This window comes from Leopardus geoffroyi, chromosome A1 (assembly GCF_018350155.1).
Source record: "Leopardus geoffroyi isolate Oge1 chromosome A1, O.geoffroyi_Oge1_pat1.0, whole genome shotgun sequence".
NCBI lineage: Eukaryota > Metazoa > Chordata > Mammalia > Carnivora > Felidae > Leopardus > Leopardus geoffroyi.
The window spans coordinates 11,239,769-11,256,821 of record NC_059326.1 but is presented as its reverse complement, the minus strand read 5'-3'; the positions used below and the strand labels follow the sequence as shown (position 1 = coordinate 11,256,821).

At 41.5% G+C, this 17,053-nt stretch overlaps 1 protein-coding gene and 1 long non-coding RNA gene across 11 annotated transcripts in view; one reads left to right on the top strand and one right to left on the bottom strand.

Moving 5' to 3' along the window:
* LOC123595418 overlaps positions 1-13,004 on the top strand; it is a 51,866-nt gene extending 38,862 nt beyond the window's left edge. The window contains exons 2-4 of the long non-coding RNA XR_006711162.1: positions 8,456-8,511; positions 10,669-12,582; positions 12,826-13,004. This is a non-coding gene — a long non-coding RNA (uncharacterized LOC123595418). The remainder of the gene's footprint in view (positions 1-8,455; positions 8,512-10,668; positions 12,583-12,825) is intronic.
* FRY (FRY microtubule binding protein) overlaps positions 1-17,053 on the bottom strand; it is a 454,383-nt gene that overhangs the window by 210,699 nt on the left and 226,631 nt on the right. For all 10 annotated transcript variants that reach the window (XM_045472997.1, XM_045473090.1, XM_045472660.1 and 7 more), the window contains one exon: positions 5,573-5,772. In XM_045472997.1, the coding sequence (XP_045328953.1) occupies positions 5,573-5,692 (120 nt within the window). In that variant the 5' untranslated portion in view covers positions 5,693-5,772. The remainder of the gene's footprint in view (positions 1-5,572; positions 5,773-17,053) is intronic.

Genomic DNA, 17,053 nt, shown 5'->3' with positions numbered 1-17,053 from the left:
GTTCCGGCAGTCCCCGCCTGGGTTCTGGGTAACGACAACAACAACACCACCTTCCCTGAGAATTTGAAATCATAGTCCCAAGTACTACATGAGTTTGGGGTTTGCTTTTATCACCTTCCACATACATAAACTCCCAAGCCAACATAATATTTGGCCCCAGATAATGATAACTCTGGGACTAATCTAAAGGGGACACAGAGGTGTCTAGGTGGCTCAGTCTGTTAAGTATCCTACTCTTGATTTTGGCTCAGGTCATATTTCACAGTTCATGGGATCAAGCCCCAAGTTGGGCTCTGTGCTGGCAGCATGGAGCCTGCTTGGGATTCTTTCTCTCCCTTTCTCTCTGTCCCTCCTCCACTCACCTTCTCTCTCTCTCTCTCTCTCTCTCTCCTTCTCTCTCAAAATAAATAATCATTAAAAAAATAAAAAATAAAAGAAGACACACAAAAAATGTATGTTTAAGGTGATCAAAGACATAGAATAGAAACTGTAAACTTAAGAAAGAAACAAAATACACCTAAATAGATTTTAAAAGACAAGCAAACAGCACTCCCAGAAATGAAAAATACAGTCACCAAAATTATAATTCTTAATGGGCAAGTTAAACAACAGATTAGACATAGCTCAAGAAAGTATTAATGAATTGAAGATAGGCCCGAGAAAATTACTCAGACTGCAGTAGCAAGAGATAAAAATAATAAAAGAAGGGTAAAAAGATATGAAATACAGCATGAGAATGTCTAATATCTATTTAATAGGGATGCAAGAAAAAGAGAAGAGGGAAAATGGAAGAATGGCAATATTCAAATAATTAATAACTAAGAGTTTTCCAGAATTGATGAAAGACATAAACCATCAATTCAAGAAGCGTGAGAGTCTCCAACAAGAAAATAAAATAATGCCACATCTAAACACAGTGTAGTGAAACTGAAAAACACTATAGACAAAGAGAAAAACCATAAAAGCAAACGGAACAAAAATCAATAATCCAGAAATAACAAGTCAACCAAAGACTTTCCCCCAGCAGTGATAGTGGCAACATAGTGAAATATATCACCAAAAGTCTAGAGGGAGAATAAATGTCAAAGTAGAATTCTATTCCCAGCTGAACTATTACTGATAGCTGAGGGATAAATAAAGACCTCTTAGATAAATAAGACCGAGTGATTTACCACCCACTGACTCTTACTTAAATAATTACAGAAAACATACTTTGGGAAGAAGAAAATTTATGTATTTATTTAAAAAAATATTTTTTAAAGTTTATTTATTTTTTGAGAGAGAAATAAAGTGTGCGCAAGTGGGGGAGTGGAAGAGAGAGAGAGGGAGACACAGAATTGGAAGCAGGCTCCAGGCTCTGAGCTGTCAGCACAGAGACTGATGGGGGGCTCAAACTGCTGAACTGTGAGATCATGACCTGAACCAAAGTTGGACGTAACTGACTGAGTCACCCAGGGGCCTTGGGAAGAAGAAAATGTAAACAGAGGGAAAGAGTAGGAGACAAAAGGAATGAACATCCCTATTATTTTTTTCTATACTTTTTAAAATTTGAAATAAAAATTTTAAAAAGCCACAGATAGTCCAAGTTGGCTTGTTTAAGACACTTGGCATGGGAAAGGTAAAATAATGGTAGGACTGGGCAAAAGCAAATGCTATCAACTAAGCCCATGAAGTGGGGCGCCTGGGCGGCTCAGTCGGTTAAGTGTCCAACTTGATTTCAGCTCAGGTCATGATCTCACGGTTCATGAGGTTGAGCCCTCACGTTGGGCTCCGCACTGACAGCTTGGAGCCTGTTTGGGACTCCATCTCTCCCTCTCTCACTGCCCCTCCTCTCTTTTCTCTCTCAAAAATAAATAAATAAACTTAAACAAAAAAACTAACCCCATGAAGCAATAAAAGTAGAGTAAAATTACTGACTAATCCACAAATATTAATAGATATGACCTGAGCATCTTTTTTTTTTTTTTCAACGTTTATTTATTTTTGGGACAGAGAGAGACAGAGCATGAACGGGGGAGGGGCAGAGAGAGAGGGAGACACAGAATCGGAAACAGGCTCCAGGCTCTGAGCCATCAGCCCAGAGCCCGACGTGGGGCTCGAACTCACGGACCGCGAGATCGTGACCTGGCTGAAGTCGGACGCTTAACCGACTGCGCCACCCAGGCGCCCCATGACCTGAGCATCTTTTGAGCACAAGGAACAATACTGCTAAACTAGTGAAGAATGTTTGCAAAGAAAAACAAGCTAAAATGTAATTTTGGTAGAATATTTTTCCTTCCTGTCTTTTATTTTCATTAAAGTTAGCTATTTGGATATTGGAAACTCATAGATACAACTTTAATTTTGATGTTGTGTATAACTGATCCCACGCAGGCTGATGTGGAATTTTGAAGAACTTCGTCTTTTGAAAGTAAACTGAAAAATAGAGATTCCTGAGTATTGCCATAAGTAATAAATCTCTACTTCCAACTTTTTGAAATTTACCCTTACCACTCCCCTACAAGTTCCAATTACATTAAAGAAAAAGAAAACAACTTTGTGATTTGATACAAAGCTACATAAACTCAGGCTTTTAAAGGATTCAATGTCTTTCAAATAGACCTATCTGAGCAAGAGAAATAGTAGTGAGCCTTTATTGGAATTCACTTTAAATGTATTATACAAACATCAAAAATAACACCTCTTGGGGTGCCTGGGTGGCTCAGTCAGTTAAGTGTTCGACTCTTGATCTCTGCTCAGGTCATGATCTCCTGGTTTGTGAATTCGAGCCCCGTGTTGGGCTCTGTGTGGGCAGCGTGGAATCTGCTTGGGACTCTCTCTCTCTCTCTCTCTCTCTCTCTCTCTGCCCCTCCCATGCTCACGCTCCCTCTCTCTCTCTCTCTCAAATAAATAACGCTCCTTCTCTCTCTCTCAAAAATAAATAAATAAATAAATAATAAATAAATAACACCTCTTGCTATGGCTACAGAACTAACAAATGCACAGTAACATTTTTTGAATCCAGCAGTGAGCTGCAAAATCGACTCACGTGTATTGCCCCGTAAGCGCACAAGTACAAGGACAAAAATTACTAAGCATTTTTCAGCAGACCAGAAACGGATATGGCACGGAAGCTTACGTCTCTGCCAAAAAGTACAGGGGGAAATAAATAGCCCCTTTTTATAAAAAGCAACAATACTGAAATTTGATTGATACATTTCTTGAACATAATGTTCTTCTACCTGGCACTCAGCATCCAGTGGCCTGTCACTCTAGGCCCACAATAAAGATTTGCTGGTGAAAAGGACTTACACTTTTTCTTTCCCATTTTTCCTGTTTAGGGACGTTTAAGGCGTCTCCCTGAAAGGAACAAAATTGTCTACCTCTAATTAAAAGAATGCTATGGCACATAGATTTTCAGACGTGACGTTTACTCCAAAAAGAAAATGCCATCCAAACAAATGCCAAGCTGAGTGAAGAAAAAGTTAACCCCAAACTACCCCACTTAATAAAGTTTCAAATAATGGCATTTAAACTACTATTTTGGAAAGAGGGATGGCTCAAAAGATGTCAGGGCCTAGTCTTAGCATCTCTTTAAACTTTGGTACAACTTCCCAGCTCCTTAGGGAAATGCACTATGACAAACAATTTCAGAGACCCTGATCTGCCACGGTGAAGGAATAACTCTTCCTTGTGCCTTACTGCTCTCTCCTCCTTAAACTCCCCCGTGACCTCTGGACCCAAGCTGGCTTCCCACCCTCCGCCAGGGGAGGGAGTCCGGGCAGCCTCAGAATCTACCCAGGCGCTCAGAGGGTTCCAGGGATCAGCACAATTTTGGGCAATGAGAATTTGGGTACTTGATCTTTGGCCAGTTTAAGTTATAGGAGAGCTCTGTGTTGGTTGGTTGTAAGACATTAAAGAAGGTATCTTCACGTGAGGACGTCCACGTAAAGACGCAACAGAGTGTAGAGGGTTCAGAGGCGGGCTCTGAAGTTACTAGGCTTGAGTTCATATCAACACTGTGTGGCCTTAGGCAACTACTTCGCACTCTCTGTGCCAACGTTTCCATCTATAAATGGGGATATAAATACTACCTACCTAAGGTTATTGTAAAGGTTAAAGGAGACACTAAATGAAACACAGTGCCAGGCACACAGTAAGTACTCCAGGAATATTAGCTATTATTAGCAGAAAGAGTAGCAGAAAAATAAATTTCAAAAATAAGTGAATGTGGAAAAGGTACTATACTGAGGTTTAAATGATTAGAACTATAAAACCAAGAAACATTCCATAATAGGAAGGTAGAATTCATAAAGATAACCTCCACTGATCTAATAAAAACTTTAAAATGCAAAATTTGTAACCGTCAGGCAACCATATACTTAACAAATATTCTTGAATTTTGTTTCCCAGGTCTTCAATTGTGATTCTTACAAAGGTCATTTTTAACAGATGATGTCGAACATCATCTGCTATGTATTTGTTTAGAGACTTGTTGTGGTTTTAACACCATCATACTTAATTATTTTAAGCTCTGGTGCTGCAAAGCAAACCTCTCAGCATCTTCTTATGCCCCAGGATCCTCTCAGGAGGTACAAAGCCGAGCTTCATAGAAAAAGCTGTGTCACTCTGGATTCCTAGCCTTTTCTCCTACTGGGTTTCTCCCGCCAAGGTCAGAAAACAAGTAATCTGAATCTGCCCATTGGCCTTTCTTCCTTCCTGACTGTCCTTTTGAGGTTCAGTACTCTGTCTTTAGAGCCCTTGTTAGAGCCATTAACATAAGGCTGAAACACATGCCTTATTTTGTAGCAGAATCATCTGCAAAGAAAGATACTGACGTCCACAGACATTATCTGTCTAATAAGGGACCTAAAGGTAAGTGAGCCGAGGATCTCCTGTCCTCCGACTTTCAGAAAACAAAGAGGTGTTTCTGAATGACTCACCAAATAACTTCTTCAGACAATAGATTGCTGAGACCCTACGTTCTCAAACTGGAAGTCCAGGAAGCCACTTGAAGAATGATTTTTTTTTTTTCTCATTTACTTTAAAAACAGACAAAAGATTCCGACTCAAGTATAAATGCATGGCAGGGACTCTGAACACAGTTTTTCTAGGACTCACACTTCCTGTTGTTAAGTTATGCTTATTACTGTTCAAATGCAGTAATGAAACATGCCACGGAAATGTATTTGCTAAGGATTCTTTTAAAGTCCTTGACTCTCATTTTTTTTTTAAGTTTATTTATTTTGCGAGAGAGAGCATGAGTGGGGGAGGGACAGAGAGAGAGAGAAAGACAGAGAGAATCCCAAGCAGGCTTCACACTGTCAGTGCAGAGCCTACAAACCGTGGGATCATGACCTGAGCCGCGATCAAGAGCTGGAGTCTCAACTGACTAAGCCACCGAGGTGCCCCTCTCATTTTTTTCCCCTCTAAATCGGGAAACTTAAATCATAATCTTTTAAAAAAATCACCTGTGGAATCAAAAACACCTTTGGAAATCTGGGGGAAAACAATCCATCTTTCCTCAGAGCTTTAAAGTCTACTATATTTAATATAAAGACGAATTGAGACAGGTGTCGTGGAGCATACTCACCAGAGGCTCTGCCATGATGATGCGAATCTTGCGCTCAGCCTGAGTGGTAAAGTTGACGAATAAACTCTTGAGGACATATTCTCCTGGTTTGCTGTCTGGGTCCACGTTGATGGGTAACATGGTTGGCGGCCCTTTCTCTCTCTGTGTGCCAGAAACAGGTGGAACCGGAGGCTTGATATAACCGTTGCCAACTGGAGAAGCTGAAAAATACAACAGATGTTCTTACCGGCTGAAAATAACATCCTAAATATCCAGATTGGCTGTATTAAGCCATGAACGTATGGATATGAATCATATGAAGAATGCTGCATTTGATGTCATAACCTGGCCGTGTTCTTTAGGAATGGTGTCAGGGGCACTTGAGTGGCTCAGTTGGTTAAGTGTCTAACTTCAGCTCAAGTCACAATCTCACGGTTGGTGGGTTCAAGCCCCGCATCTGGCTCTGTGCAGGCAGCTCAGAGCCTGGAGCCTGCTTCAGATTCTGGGTCTCCCTCTCTCTCTGCCCTTCCCCAACTTGTGTGCTCTCTCTCTCTCTCTCTGCCTCTCTCTCTGTCTCTCTCTCTCTCTCAAAAATTAATTAATTAAAAAAAAAGGAATGGTGTCAGAATATAACTATTTCGATTACATTAAGTTTGCAGTATGCCATGTTTGATAATCTCAAAGTATTTCTGGTTATTACATTGCTTTAGGTAAACTATGTTTCTTTTTTAAATTTTTTTAATGTTTACTTTTGAGAGAGAGAGACAGAGTGCAAGTGGGGGGGGGGGGGGGAAGCAGAGAGAGAGGGAGACACAGAATCCAAAGCAGGTTCCAGGCTCTGAGCTGTCAACACAGAGCCCAATGTGGGGCTCGAACCCATGAACCATGAGATCATGACCTGAGCTGAAGTTGGATGCCCAACCCACTGAGCCACCCAGATGGCCCTAGGTGAATTATGTTGTAAGCATACAACATAATTGTTGATGTTGAATTATGAATCCTACAACATTTAAGATGTTTTTTGCTTGTTTTTTATGTGCCAGGGAAATGGGCTAAGAAAATGTATATGGAAAAAAAGTGATTTCCTGTCCTGGTTTTTCTAATGGCCAGGAGCTCTCCGTGCTTCATTCTAAAAAAGGAAAAGACTTCTGGGGTGGTGACTTCCAGAAGTTTCCATGACCCAGAAGTTTCAGAAGCCCATTTGGCTCTTGCTCCTGAAAGAGATGCCCCTCTTGAAAGATAAAAGGCTCAGGCAGCGCCCCATCTATGCCATCTGAGATGTGCATTTGACTTTTCACTCACGCCACCATTCGGCTCAAATTGGGATACCTCTCCTCACCTCTTCTAAAATGTGCAGGTTCCCTGCTTGTATTAGATCTTGAACAGAGGCAGCTGTGAGAGTCCCTAGTGAGTGGCCTCCTTTTAGAATGCAACAGAGTCAGACAAGTATTTTAATTTGATAGAGAAAGCAATTTTTATTCATAAATGAAAATTTCATGTCTCTCTACTTTTTACTGTACTTTGGCACGTCAAATTCTAACATGCGCTATCTCCTTCCACCTAAGTACTTGTGACATGGTTGGTCATGATAGCCAATGAAAGAAATGTTGAGTTAAGTGGCTTAGGACAGGATGATGATAAAGTAACTTTTTCCAAGTTTATTTATTTATCTTGAGAAAGAGAGAACAGGGGAGGAGCAGAGAGAGAGAGAGAAAATCCCAAGCAGACTCCACACCGTCAGCATAGAGCCCAATGCGGGGCTCAATCTCACGAACAGTGAGGTCATGACCTGAGCCAAAATCAAGAGTTGGATGCTTAACCAACTGAGCCACCCAGGCGCCCCAATAAAGTAGACTTTTTAAAGGAAGGCTCTCCAGCTCAGGGTGGCTGAATACGAAGATTAAGGAAAAGATGAAGAAAAAAGGGGACTTCATTTGGATGCTGGTTTGGATAGTAAGAGAAGGGTGGCCTGTCACTGATAATGAAAGAGGAAAAAAGTTCTCCAGGAAAGCTGAATACTTTTCTCAAAACTGAAAATAAACTCAAGTCTTCTCTTCCCTTCTTTCTATCCCAAGTAAAATTCTGAGGAAGCCAATGAAAAATTGTATTTATTTTATCGGATGACAAACACGTCCTTGTGTTAGGGTCTATCTCCTCTTTCCCTATGCTCCTTTCTCTCTAATCCATTCGACCTGCCACACAGTTGAGGGGTCCCTTACATCTGGAGGATCTTCCCATATCTCAACTACCACCACACTTTATGGCTTCTCAAGTTATAAAACTAAAACATGTTTTATGTATATTATTCCATTTCTTCTCCATTCTTATGAGCTCCATCCTGGTCCAGGCCTTTGGAAACTTATGGCTCAATTACTATAGCAGCCTCTGTGCTGACTTTATATTTCATTCCTTTCATATACCAAATTTTTCTTTACCATGGCTTTACATTTTTTTTCCGTTTATTTATTTATTTTGAGAAAGAGACTACGTGAGCAGAGGAGGGCTAGAGAGAGAGGGAGAGAGAGAGAGCGTCCCAAGCAGGCTCCACACCATCAGTGCAGAGCCCAACACGGGGCTGGAACTCACGAAACCATGAGATCACGGCCTGAGCAGAAACCAAGAGTTAGACGCTTAACCAACTGAGTCACCCAGATGCCCCTTCACCATGGCTTTAATTATAACTTTTTTTTTTCTCAAGATTTTCACTGGCTCTTAATTACCATCCAGCCTTCACACATGGTCCGGTTTTGATAGCCTTCAGCAGTTTGCTTCCACCCTGTCCCCAAGCCAGGCTGATACCCTGGCTGGCCCAGGAGCACACTCTTCTTCCCTATGCCTTCCTCCTTTCTCTCTTCCTGCTCCTTTCCACTCTTCTCTGATCATCTAACTCTCTTGTCCTTTCAGAGCCACGTGTAGATCGATCTCCGCAAAACCCACCTCCACCTGCCCACTCTTCCCTGGTAAGTCTGTATTACCAGATTTAGGCACTTAACTCATGTTCTTTGGCCTTTTACATCCTACATTACCTAAGACTCAGAAGATAGCTGACAAGAGAAGTAATTATCAGTTGGTCACACAGTTTTGCCAAGGCTTGGCCCCGTAACTGAACCATATACTCTTCTCCGTGTTATCCTCTGAAAGTTCCCGAATAAGACTGTAGCCTCCTAGTCTAATACAGAGTTCTTTATACAGATAATACTCAGTAGATCTCCTTAAGTAACTACCTGAAATGACACCTTACTTTATTTCTGTACATCTTGACTCATAGGGAGGGAGCTCTCAGAGACGAATCAGTAGTTAGAGTCATTAAAGGGAGAGGGTGCAGTATTTGCAAGGAAGAGTCATTAGTTAAACAGCACTTGAAGCTGCTTCCTAAAAGGCATGATTGATTCTAATCGGACATATTCAAAATCAGGTGATGCAAATGAAGTTCTGGTCACTCCTCTGCCTTTACCTGCTTCTCCTCAGTGCAGGTGCCTTTTGGAAATGGGAAGCCTGGGATCCCAAGACCAACTTAATAAAGGGACTAAGGTCTCTACGAGGTATTGTCGTCATGTTTCCAGGGCATTGTGCCATAGGGCTGGAGATTGGAATAGAAACTGAGAAAGTCTAAGTGAAGGACAATCTTTCATTACCTTTAGTTTTCCACAGGATTTAATCCATTTCTAGAAGACAGCACTAATCAGCTTGATGTAATACGTAATTGCAAGATCAGATCCATAATTAAAAGACTCTGGGGCCTAAAAATCCCGACCCCAGTGAGAGAAATTTCAAGAGTGACCTCCGGCAGTCTTCTGAAATGTTGCATCTTGAACCATATAGCTGAACTCCAGATACCAAGATGTGTCTCTGGTTATGAGATGAATATGGAATGAATATGGAATGAATGGAATGAATATTCCATTTAAACGGCCAAGGTACCAATTCACTGCTGTCATAAAAAAAGTTAGTCACCTGTACCTCAGAGCCAGACATCCTTGTGAGTGCAAGAGTCTACACAGCCTTGGAGAGGAACTATCCTAGCCCAGCAGAGCCCTGTGCCAGAGCTGAAAGAGATTCAAGGGGAGGGCGCCCATCATTCCTGTTTTAAACAGATCAGAGGGGCATATAGAGATGCAGTAAAATTTAATGGGGTAAATGTCCTTGAACAAGATCCACTCTGTTTTAATAGCTCTCTGTATCCTACCATAATTGATTCATAACAAATCCTAGCCTTTTGTCGGAATAATTTTCAAAAGTAAACATATGACGTAGCACCTTTCAGGAGCTCAGTTATTTGGTGACAATACATATTCCCTGGTAGTCAAAATTGAGTCACAAAGTCTCTACTAGTCTAAATATGAGAACATTACCACTAGAAAACATCATTAGATTTTTCCCTGTGTACTTGCTTTTAATCTACACATAATTAAGATCCACTGTCCAGTTTTGAAGTTCACAGTAGTCTGGAAAGAGAAAATTACAAGGAAAGACGCAACATCTTGGGTAGAAACTCTAATAGCAAAAGAAGGGGGGGGGGGAAGGCACTACTCTAAAAAGGCTCTGTAACTTAAAAATGCAGTTGTGTGAAGCCATTTGGCACAAGGCCAAAGAATCAGACACTCTGACAAGTGTGGGGGCAGTGACAGATCCATCTAGCATGTTGTCACAACTAATATTCATGACGATGACCTTAAGTCCTATGGAAAAGCTAAAATAAGTTTGATATGTAGTCCTGTATTTGAGAAGGTGGGAAGAAGAGTGATGTAAATTTCCAAAAGGTAAGCCTAAAAAAAGGTTTGGGGTATAAAGGGTAAATAACAACCTTAAGAATTTCACTCTGAAGAATTAATCTCTTTCTTCATAGGTCTGATTTTTTTTTTTTTTTGAGAAAAAGAGACAGAGAGACAGAGAGACAGAGACAGAGAGAGGGGGAGAGAGAGAGAGAGAGAGAGAGAGAGAGAGAGAGAATCTTAAGCAGGATCCATGCCCAGAGTAAGCCCTACTCGGAGCCCTGATCTCATAACCTTGAGATCAGGACCTGAGCCAAAACCAAGAATAGGTCACTCAACTGACTGACCCACCCAGGTGCCCCATAAGTCTAATTTTTAACTGGAACTTATTTTTTATTGCAACAGACAAACCACCAATGCAGTAATAGTCACACTTTGGCCCCTTTCTGGCTCTGCCCAAGCAGGCACTACTGTCTGAATCGACTCTTCCCACCACGGTGTTGCCACTACTTTCTGTCCAGCCAGGCAAGCAAGTCGGCCGGAGGTCAGGATTCCCTCCCAGACTTCTTGGAGACCGTGCCATCCATGGTGCCTCCATGGTGGGGCCTCTGGAAATAGGGATCCCTGATGATGAAAGGGTCCTGACAGGTCACTGTTATCTTCCCCACCTAAAAAGACATGTTGAAGGAACGATTTAATTTGCTAGATTAAACGCTTTCTCGCATTTAAATTTTCCTGCATGTGATAACTTTTTGAGCTTCCTCTCCATCTGCTTTAACCATCTCTCCTTCTCTTCTTCAGCTCATCTCCCTATTTGTACACATCAGCTCAACGTCCCTAGATAGTCACTCAGACCTGGGTTCCCGTGGGCGGGGAACGGAGGCACGGGCCACAAGGGCATCACGTTCAGTTATTAACCAGGACCTTCCTTACTGAAACTTTTGGGAATTTGCTTTCTGTTTAGATTTTCTCATTGACATTTTCCTCTTGGATTTGACACGTTTTAATTTTTCTCCATTGCCTTCTTGTATCTTAAACGGGTTTTGCCGATGCCATTATTTTAGCCCAAATTCGGTTTCTATTTGGGTTTGCAGGATGGCTTCAGGAGCTCCTTCCCCTTGTTCCCTGAGTCTCTATTTCTTCTAGTAAGCAGGGCCCATTCCTTAGTCTGGAAGAAATCTGTTTGAGGCTTTTGTGGCCCATTCATTAGCTCTTTATTAGATCTATTTCTAACTGCAAACGATGATCTCCTGAACGTGACTATTTTTTTCCCCAGTGTCATTGACTAGTAACATGATTTTTAGGCTGGCCGCTCTTAGCTGGCTAAGGTCTTCAGTAAACTTTCCCTGAATTGCCAACATTTCCAGGAATTATTAACTTCCAAACTGCGACACCAATACAAATACCCCACAACTCATAGTTTGGCTACATTTTTATTATGTCACTGAAAGGAAAGTTAATGTCATAATGAATTTCCTCATATGAATGTCCCAGAGGCTGTAAGTGGCCCCACATGTTACAGGACAACAACTGGTTTTCTCAGTCAGATTTTCAGAGAAGTTGATCCCCTCACTTGTTAAGGCTGTCATTCATTCGTTCACTCATTCATTTCGACCAATATTTCTTTAACGAGTACCTGGGCTTCCAGCACTGTTCTAGGCCCTGGGAAGGTAGCAGTCAACAGAGAGTTCCCGCCCTCACAGAGTTTACGGTTTGCTGAAGCAGGACCATACAATCCGCAATGTTTTGGACACACACACGCACATATACACCGCAAGTCAAACTGCAAGTCAGATTGCAGTACGTTCAAAAATGAAGGGAAATTAAACACAGTGAGGGAATAGAGGAATGTTCAAATGTTGGGTTTGGAACTGCCGTGGAGAGCAACGAGAGCCGTGTGCATTCTTGGTGTCTAAGGAAATCCAAACACACTTGGCTTGGGCAGGATCTGCTTCTCTGACCCATCCCTTTGACCTGCCCATTTTTGCGTCTGTTCTGGTTGGGAATGAGAATTTTAACCAGGCTGTGAAGAGCATGAATCAAAATGCCCATTGGACACGCAGCCTTTTCACCTCCCCTCACAAAGTATATAACTCAGGAAAGAGGCCCATCCTTGCCGGCTTCTTTCCCCACTTATAAAGACAGACAAGCGCAGAGTTAGTTGTTGACAATATTCAGTGCTTGCTCTGATGTTCCCAGAATGGGAATCAGACTCTGAGCGTTTGAAATAAAGAAGAAATGGTTCCCTTTTCTTTTGAAGTGCCCCTGAGATTATATGGCGGTCACTGTTCAAAGTCGCTACTCCTCTTAGAAATGGAGGTCCGTTGGGGCGCCTGGGTGGCGCAGTCGGTTAAGCATCTGACTTCAGCCAGGTCACGATCTCGCGGTCCGGGAGTTCGAGCCCCGCGTCGGGCTCTGGGCTGATGGCTCAGAGCCTGGAGCCTGTTTCCGATTCTGTGTCTCCCTCTCTCTCTGCCCCTCCCCCGTTCATGCTCTGTCTCTCTCTGTCCCAAAAATAAATAAACGTTGAAAAAAAAAATTAAAAAAAAAAAAGAAATGGAGGTCCATTTAAACAACCCTACTTCCTACAGATCACTGTAACCTATCTTTTAACACAGGAGTAGATTGATTAGATTTCTTTGTTCACAGTTGGATATATGTTATTCTTTCTGCCAGTTCTCAGCACCTCATTCGTTTTGTGGGTTCTAAGGGCAAATCCTGTCAGTACCCAAGTGCTGGGATCCTTCTTGAAGACTTGATGTTTCCCCCCCCCCCCCCCATCCCTCTTTTCCTGTAAGACTTTTTCTGTTTACTGGCATTACAGGAACATTTCATAAAACATAACAAACCCAGAATGACGCAGCTACTGTGAGAACATGTCACACTGTGTATAGAACTATAATAAATTGTCCACTAATGCATTTATAAGGGTGCTTAAGAAATGGTATTTTAAAAGGTACTGCAAATACTCAAAGTGACCAGAAACTTTAAAAGTCATGCAAAATACATTAGGATAAAAAGAAGAAAAAATCCTGCAAATGTGATAGGAAGAATTATTTTCCTCTGAAGGGTATTCTTAAGAAACAGAAAATGTTGAGATTTAAAGAAACAATTAGTTTGAGCAACAGAAAAACATTTCTTAACAAAGAGATGGATAACTCTTAATTTTATATGTTTCAAAACTGGTCAAGAAGAGAGTACAAGGCAAAAATACTCAGAAATGCTTTTTGCCTTGGAAGAAAAATATATTCAATGGCATGCTAAGTTCCTCTTAACTAATTTCTGTAAAATTCTGGTAATGTGAAATGTTCCTTGTGTTTTCATTGATGAAATGCATTCTTCCTTTCTCAGGCTACTTCACTCTCTCCATTCTCTAGTCCTCAAATTGTGTGCCTTCGAGTTTCAGGGTCCACAAGATGGCTCTAAGATAGTTACTGTCTCTTTTATATATATATATATATATATATATATATATATATATATATATATATATATATAAATTTTGTTTTTACATTTATTTATTTTTGAGAGACAGAGTGAGACAGAGCGTGAGCGGGGGGAGGGGCAGAGAGAGAAGGAGACACAGAATCTGAAGCAGACTCCAGGCTCTGAGCAAGAGTTCAGCACAGAGCCTGACACGGGGCTCAAACCCACAAACCGTGAGATCATGACCCGAGACGAAGTCGGATGCTCAACCCGACGGAGCCACCCAGGTGCCCCATGATAAATAATGTCTTTAATACTCAAAAATAATCTTGGAAGGCCAACCCCTCTCACTTTTACAGATAAGACCATGTAGGTAAAGAGAGGTTAAGTGTCTTGCCTAAGGTCACAGAGTGGTTGACCCAGGATCTGACCCCATGTATATCTTCTGAGCTTCTTGTATGATCCTGAATTTAAAAACAAACCAGTTGTTTATGAGGAAGACTAAATAAAATAAGTTCCCTTACCCACAGTTTGGCCCTGGTATGAGCCAGTTTGGGGACTTCAGGGGACGAAGAAATAAAATACAGATGTTGTGATGTGGAGGATGTGCCAGCCACAGAGGTCCATCCTGCCAAGTTCTCTGTCCCCTTAAACTTGAATGCATCTTTTAGCTAGTATAAGGGCTTTGGGAAGGCTAAGAGTATAAAACAGAGCCAAGAATTGAAGACCCATAAAATATACGAAATCTGATTACTGACATACATTAGAAAGATCTAGAGACCATTCCTTCCTAGATATACTGATGATATCAACTTTAACTGGTTGTTATTCTAACAAGGAGCAAGTGAACTTCTGTTCAGTCTGCAACCTCTCCACACCATTTTTGTCTTTGGTCTCCTAGAGACTGGATACCCGGGAGAGAGTGAAGGAGTTCAATAAAGAGAAAGTAGGCATCGAGTCACTGCCCTGTTTTCTTTTCTCTCTTCCTTTGACTTACAGTATTTTATCTTACAGAAATGACAGGAACACTTCAACGATTGCCTTTCTAAATGTCTGTCATCTGCTAAGATGCAATTACATGGACCTTCCCCAATTTTCAAAGTAGGTACTGTCATCAGAGCCTGAACAAATGTCTGCCAAGATCTGTGAGCAAGGGAAGATGAGGTTACATTGACATTTCAAGGTCCTTTCTCACCAAAAGGAGATCGAATAACCTTCTAGAGGCAGGATAATCCTGAATTTCAACTTCCTTCTTCTCAGCAAAACAGACAAACTGCTCTCATTCATGTGCCCTCCACTGACTGGCCTCTCTTCCCTCTCTCCTTTTCTTTTCTTCTCCATTTTCTTCCTCTTCTGGCTTATTTTGTGCAGTACAAATCTCATTAATTTGCAATGCATTAAGTCAAACTTTAGGATAAACTGGACAAGGCTTTGTGTTTTGTTTTTTTTTTTTTTTTTTTTTCAACGTTTATTTATTTTTGGGACAGAGAGAGACAGAGCATGAACGGGGGAGGGGCAGAGAGAGAGGGAGACACAGAATCGGAAACAGGCTCCAGGCTCTGAGCCATCAGCCCAGAGCCCGACGCGGGGCTCGAACTCCCGGACCGCGAGATCGTGACCTGGCTGAAGTCGGACGCTTAACCGACTGCGCCACCCAGGCGCCCCTGTATTTTGTTTTTAATGGTAATTTTCAAAAGGCTATGCTGATTTACAATGTGAAGCGGTGGTGATCAGAATCTCGGCATGTCAGATTTGCCTGGAAGGCTGCACCCCACCTGATTCAGCAGGTCTGGGATGGGGCTCAATAACCTGCATTTCTAACCAGTGACAACCAGTTCTAACTAATCCTAACTAGGCATAACCGGATTATGCCAATGCTGTTGGCCCTGGAGTATAGTTTGATGTCTCTGATATAAATAAATGGGAAAACAAAGAGAACCAATTAATCCAGTTAATAACATTGTTTTTCATTCCATTTGCCTACAGATATGCTTCATTAACTTTAACTAAGTTAATGCTCTGGAGGCAAAACATAGGAAGAACACCAAATGGGGAGTCAAAGGTCCTAGTATGGCTCCATATGAACTTGGGGGATGAACTTGTACCAACTGGGCTTCAGTTTCCTTATCTGTTATTTTTAAAGAATCCAGGCCAGGTTGTCCTTTCTAGCACCAGTATTCATTCTATGACTATATAAAATATATAGTCAAAATTAATAAAACATCACTTATTCAATACTTGCACAGTTCAAAGAATTAACACTTACCCATCAACAGATGAATGGATAAGGAAGATGTGGTATGGATGTATGTGTACATATACCTACGGTGCATGTTTCATGGCATTTGTGACAACATGGATGCACCTGGAGGGTATGATGTTAAGTGAAATAAGTCAGACTGAGAAAGACAAACACCATATGATTTCCCTCACATGTGGAATCTAAAAAAAGCAAGCAGAATCAAACCTATTAACACAGAGAACAAACTGATGGTTGACAGACGGGTACAGGGATGGTCAGAATGGGTAAAGGGGAGCAGGGGGTACAGTCTTCTGGTTATGGAGTGAATACGTCACAGGGATGAAAGGCACAGTATAGGGAATATAGTCAATGGTACTGTAATCGCTTGTATGGTGACAGATGGGAGCTACACTTGTGGTGAGCATAACACATAAGCTTGTTGAATCACTCTTGTACACCTGCAACTGATGTAACATTGTATGTCAGCTATACTCAAATTTTTTTTTAAAGATTAACATTTGCTTTCCCTTGAATTAATATGAATTAGTGAGATTCTATCATCTATCCTCTCTATGTGGGAAAGCTTTACGAATGATCCTAGCCTTTCCCCTTATTCTCTGGCTCCACTCCCTTTCCTGAGACTAGCAAGTGAGACTAGTCCTGACCACTAGCAACTTCCTCTATTATGGGTGGACACACAAGGAAGCCTGTCTTTATTCCTAGTTGTAAACCCAAGACTTGTGTCAACATTAAAAAAGAATTATGTACTGAGAGTCTTTCACAAAACCCTATACTAACTAGGAATTATCTCTTTTCTAGGCCATCGATTAGCCAGACATTATGGAATAGATGGCACTCGACCCAGGTCTTGAAGGATTCTGATAGGTAGAGATGAGAAAGGGGCAACCCAGGCACAGGGAATAGCATGGCAGGTGCACGCGTCTGCTAAGAATCTCTCCTCGTTCCTCCCTCCTCTCATCCTCCTACCACATATCCCTATCTTAGCACACATGTTCAAACTTTCTCTTCACTAAGTGACTGTAAAGTCCTCAAGATCAAGACTACATCTTGTCTTTATTCCATGTATTTAGCACAGTATCTGGCATACCTAATTAAACAACT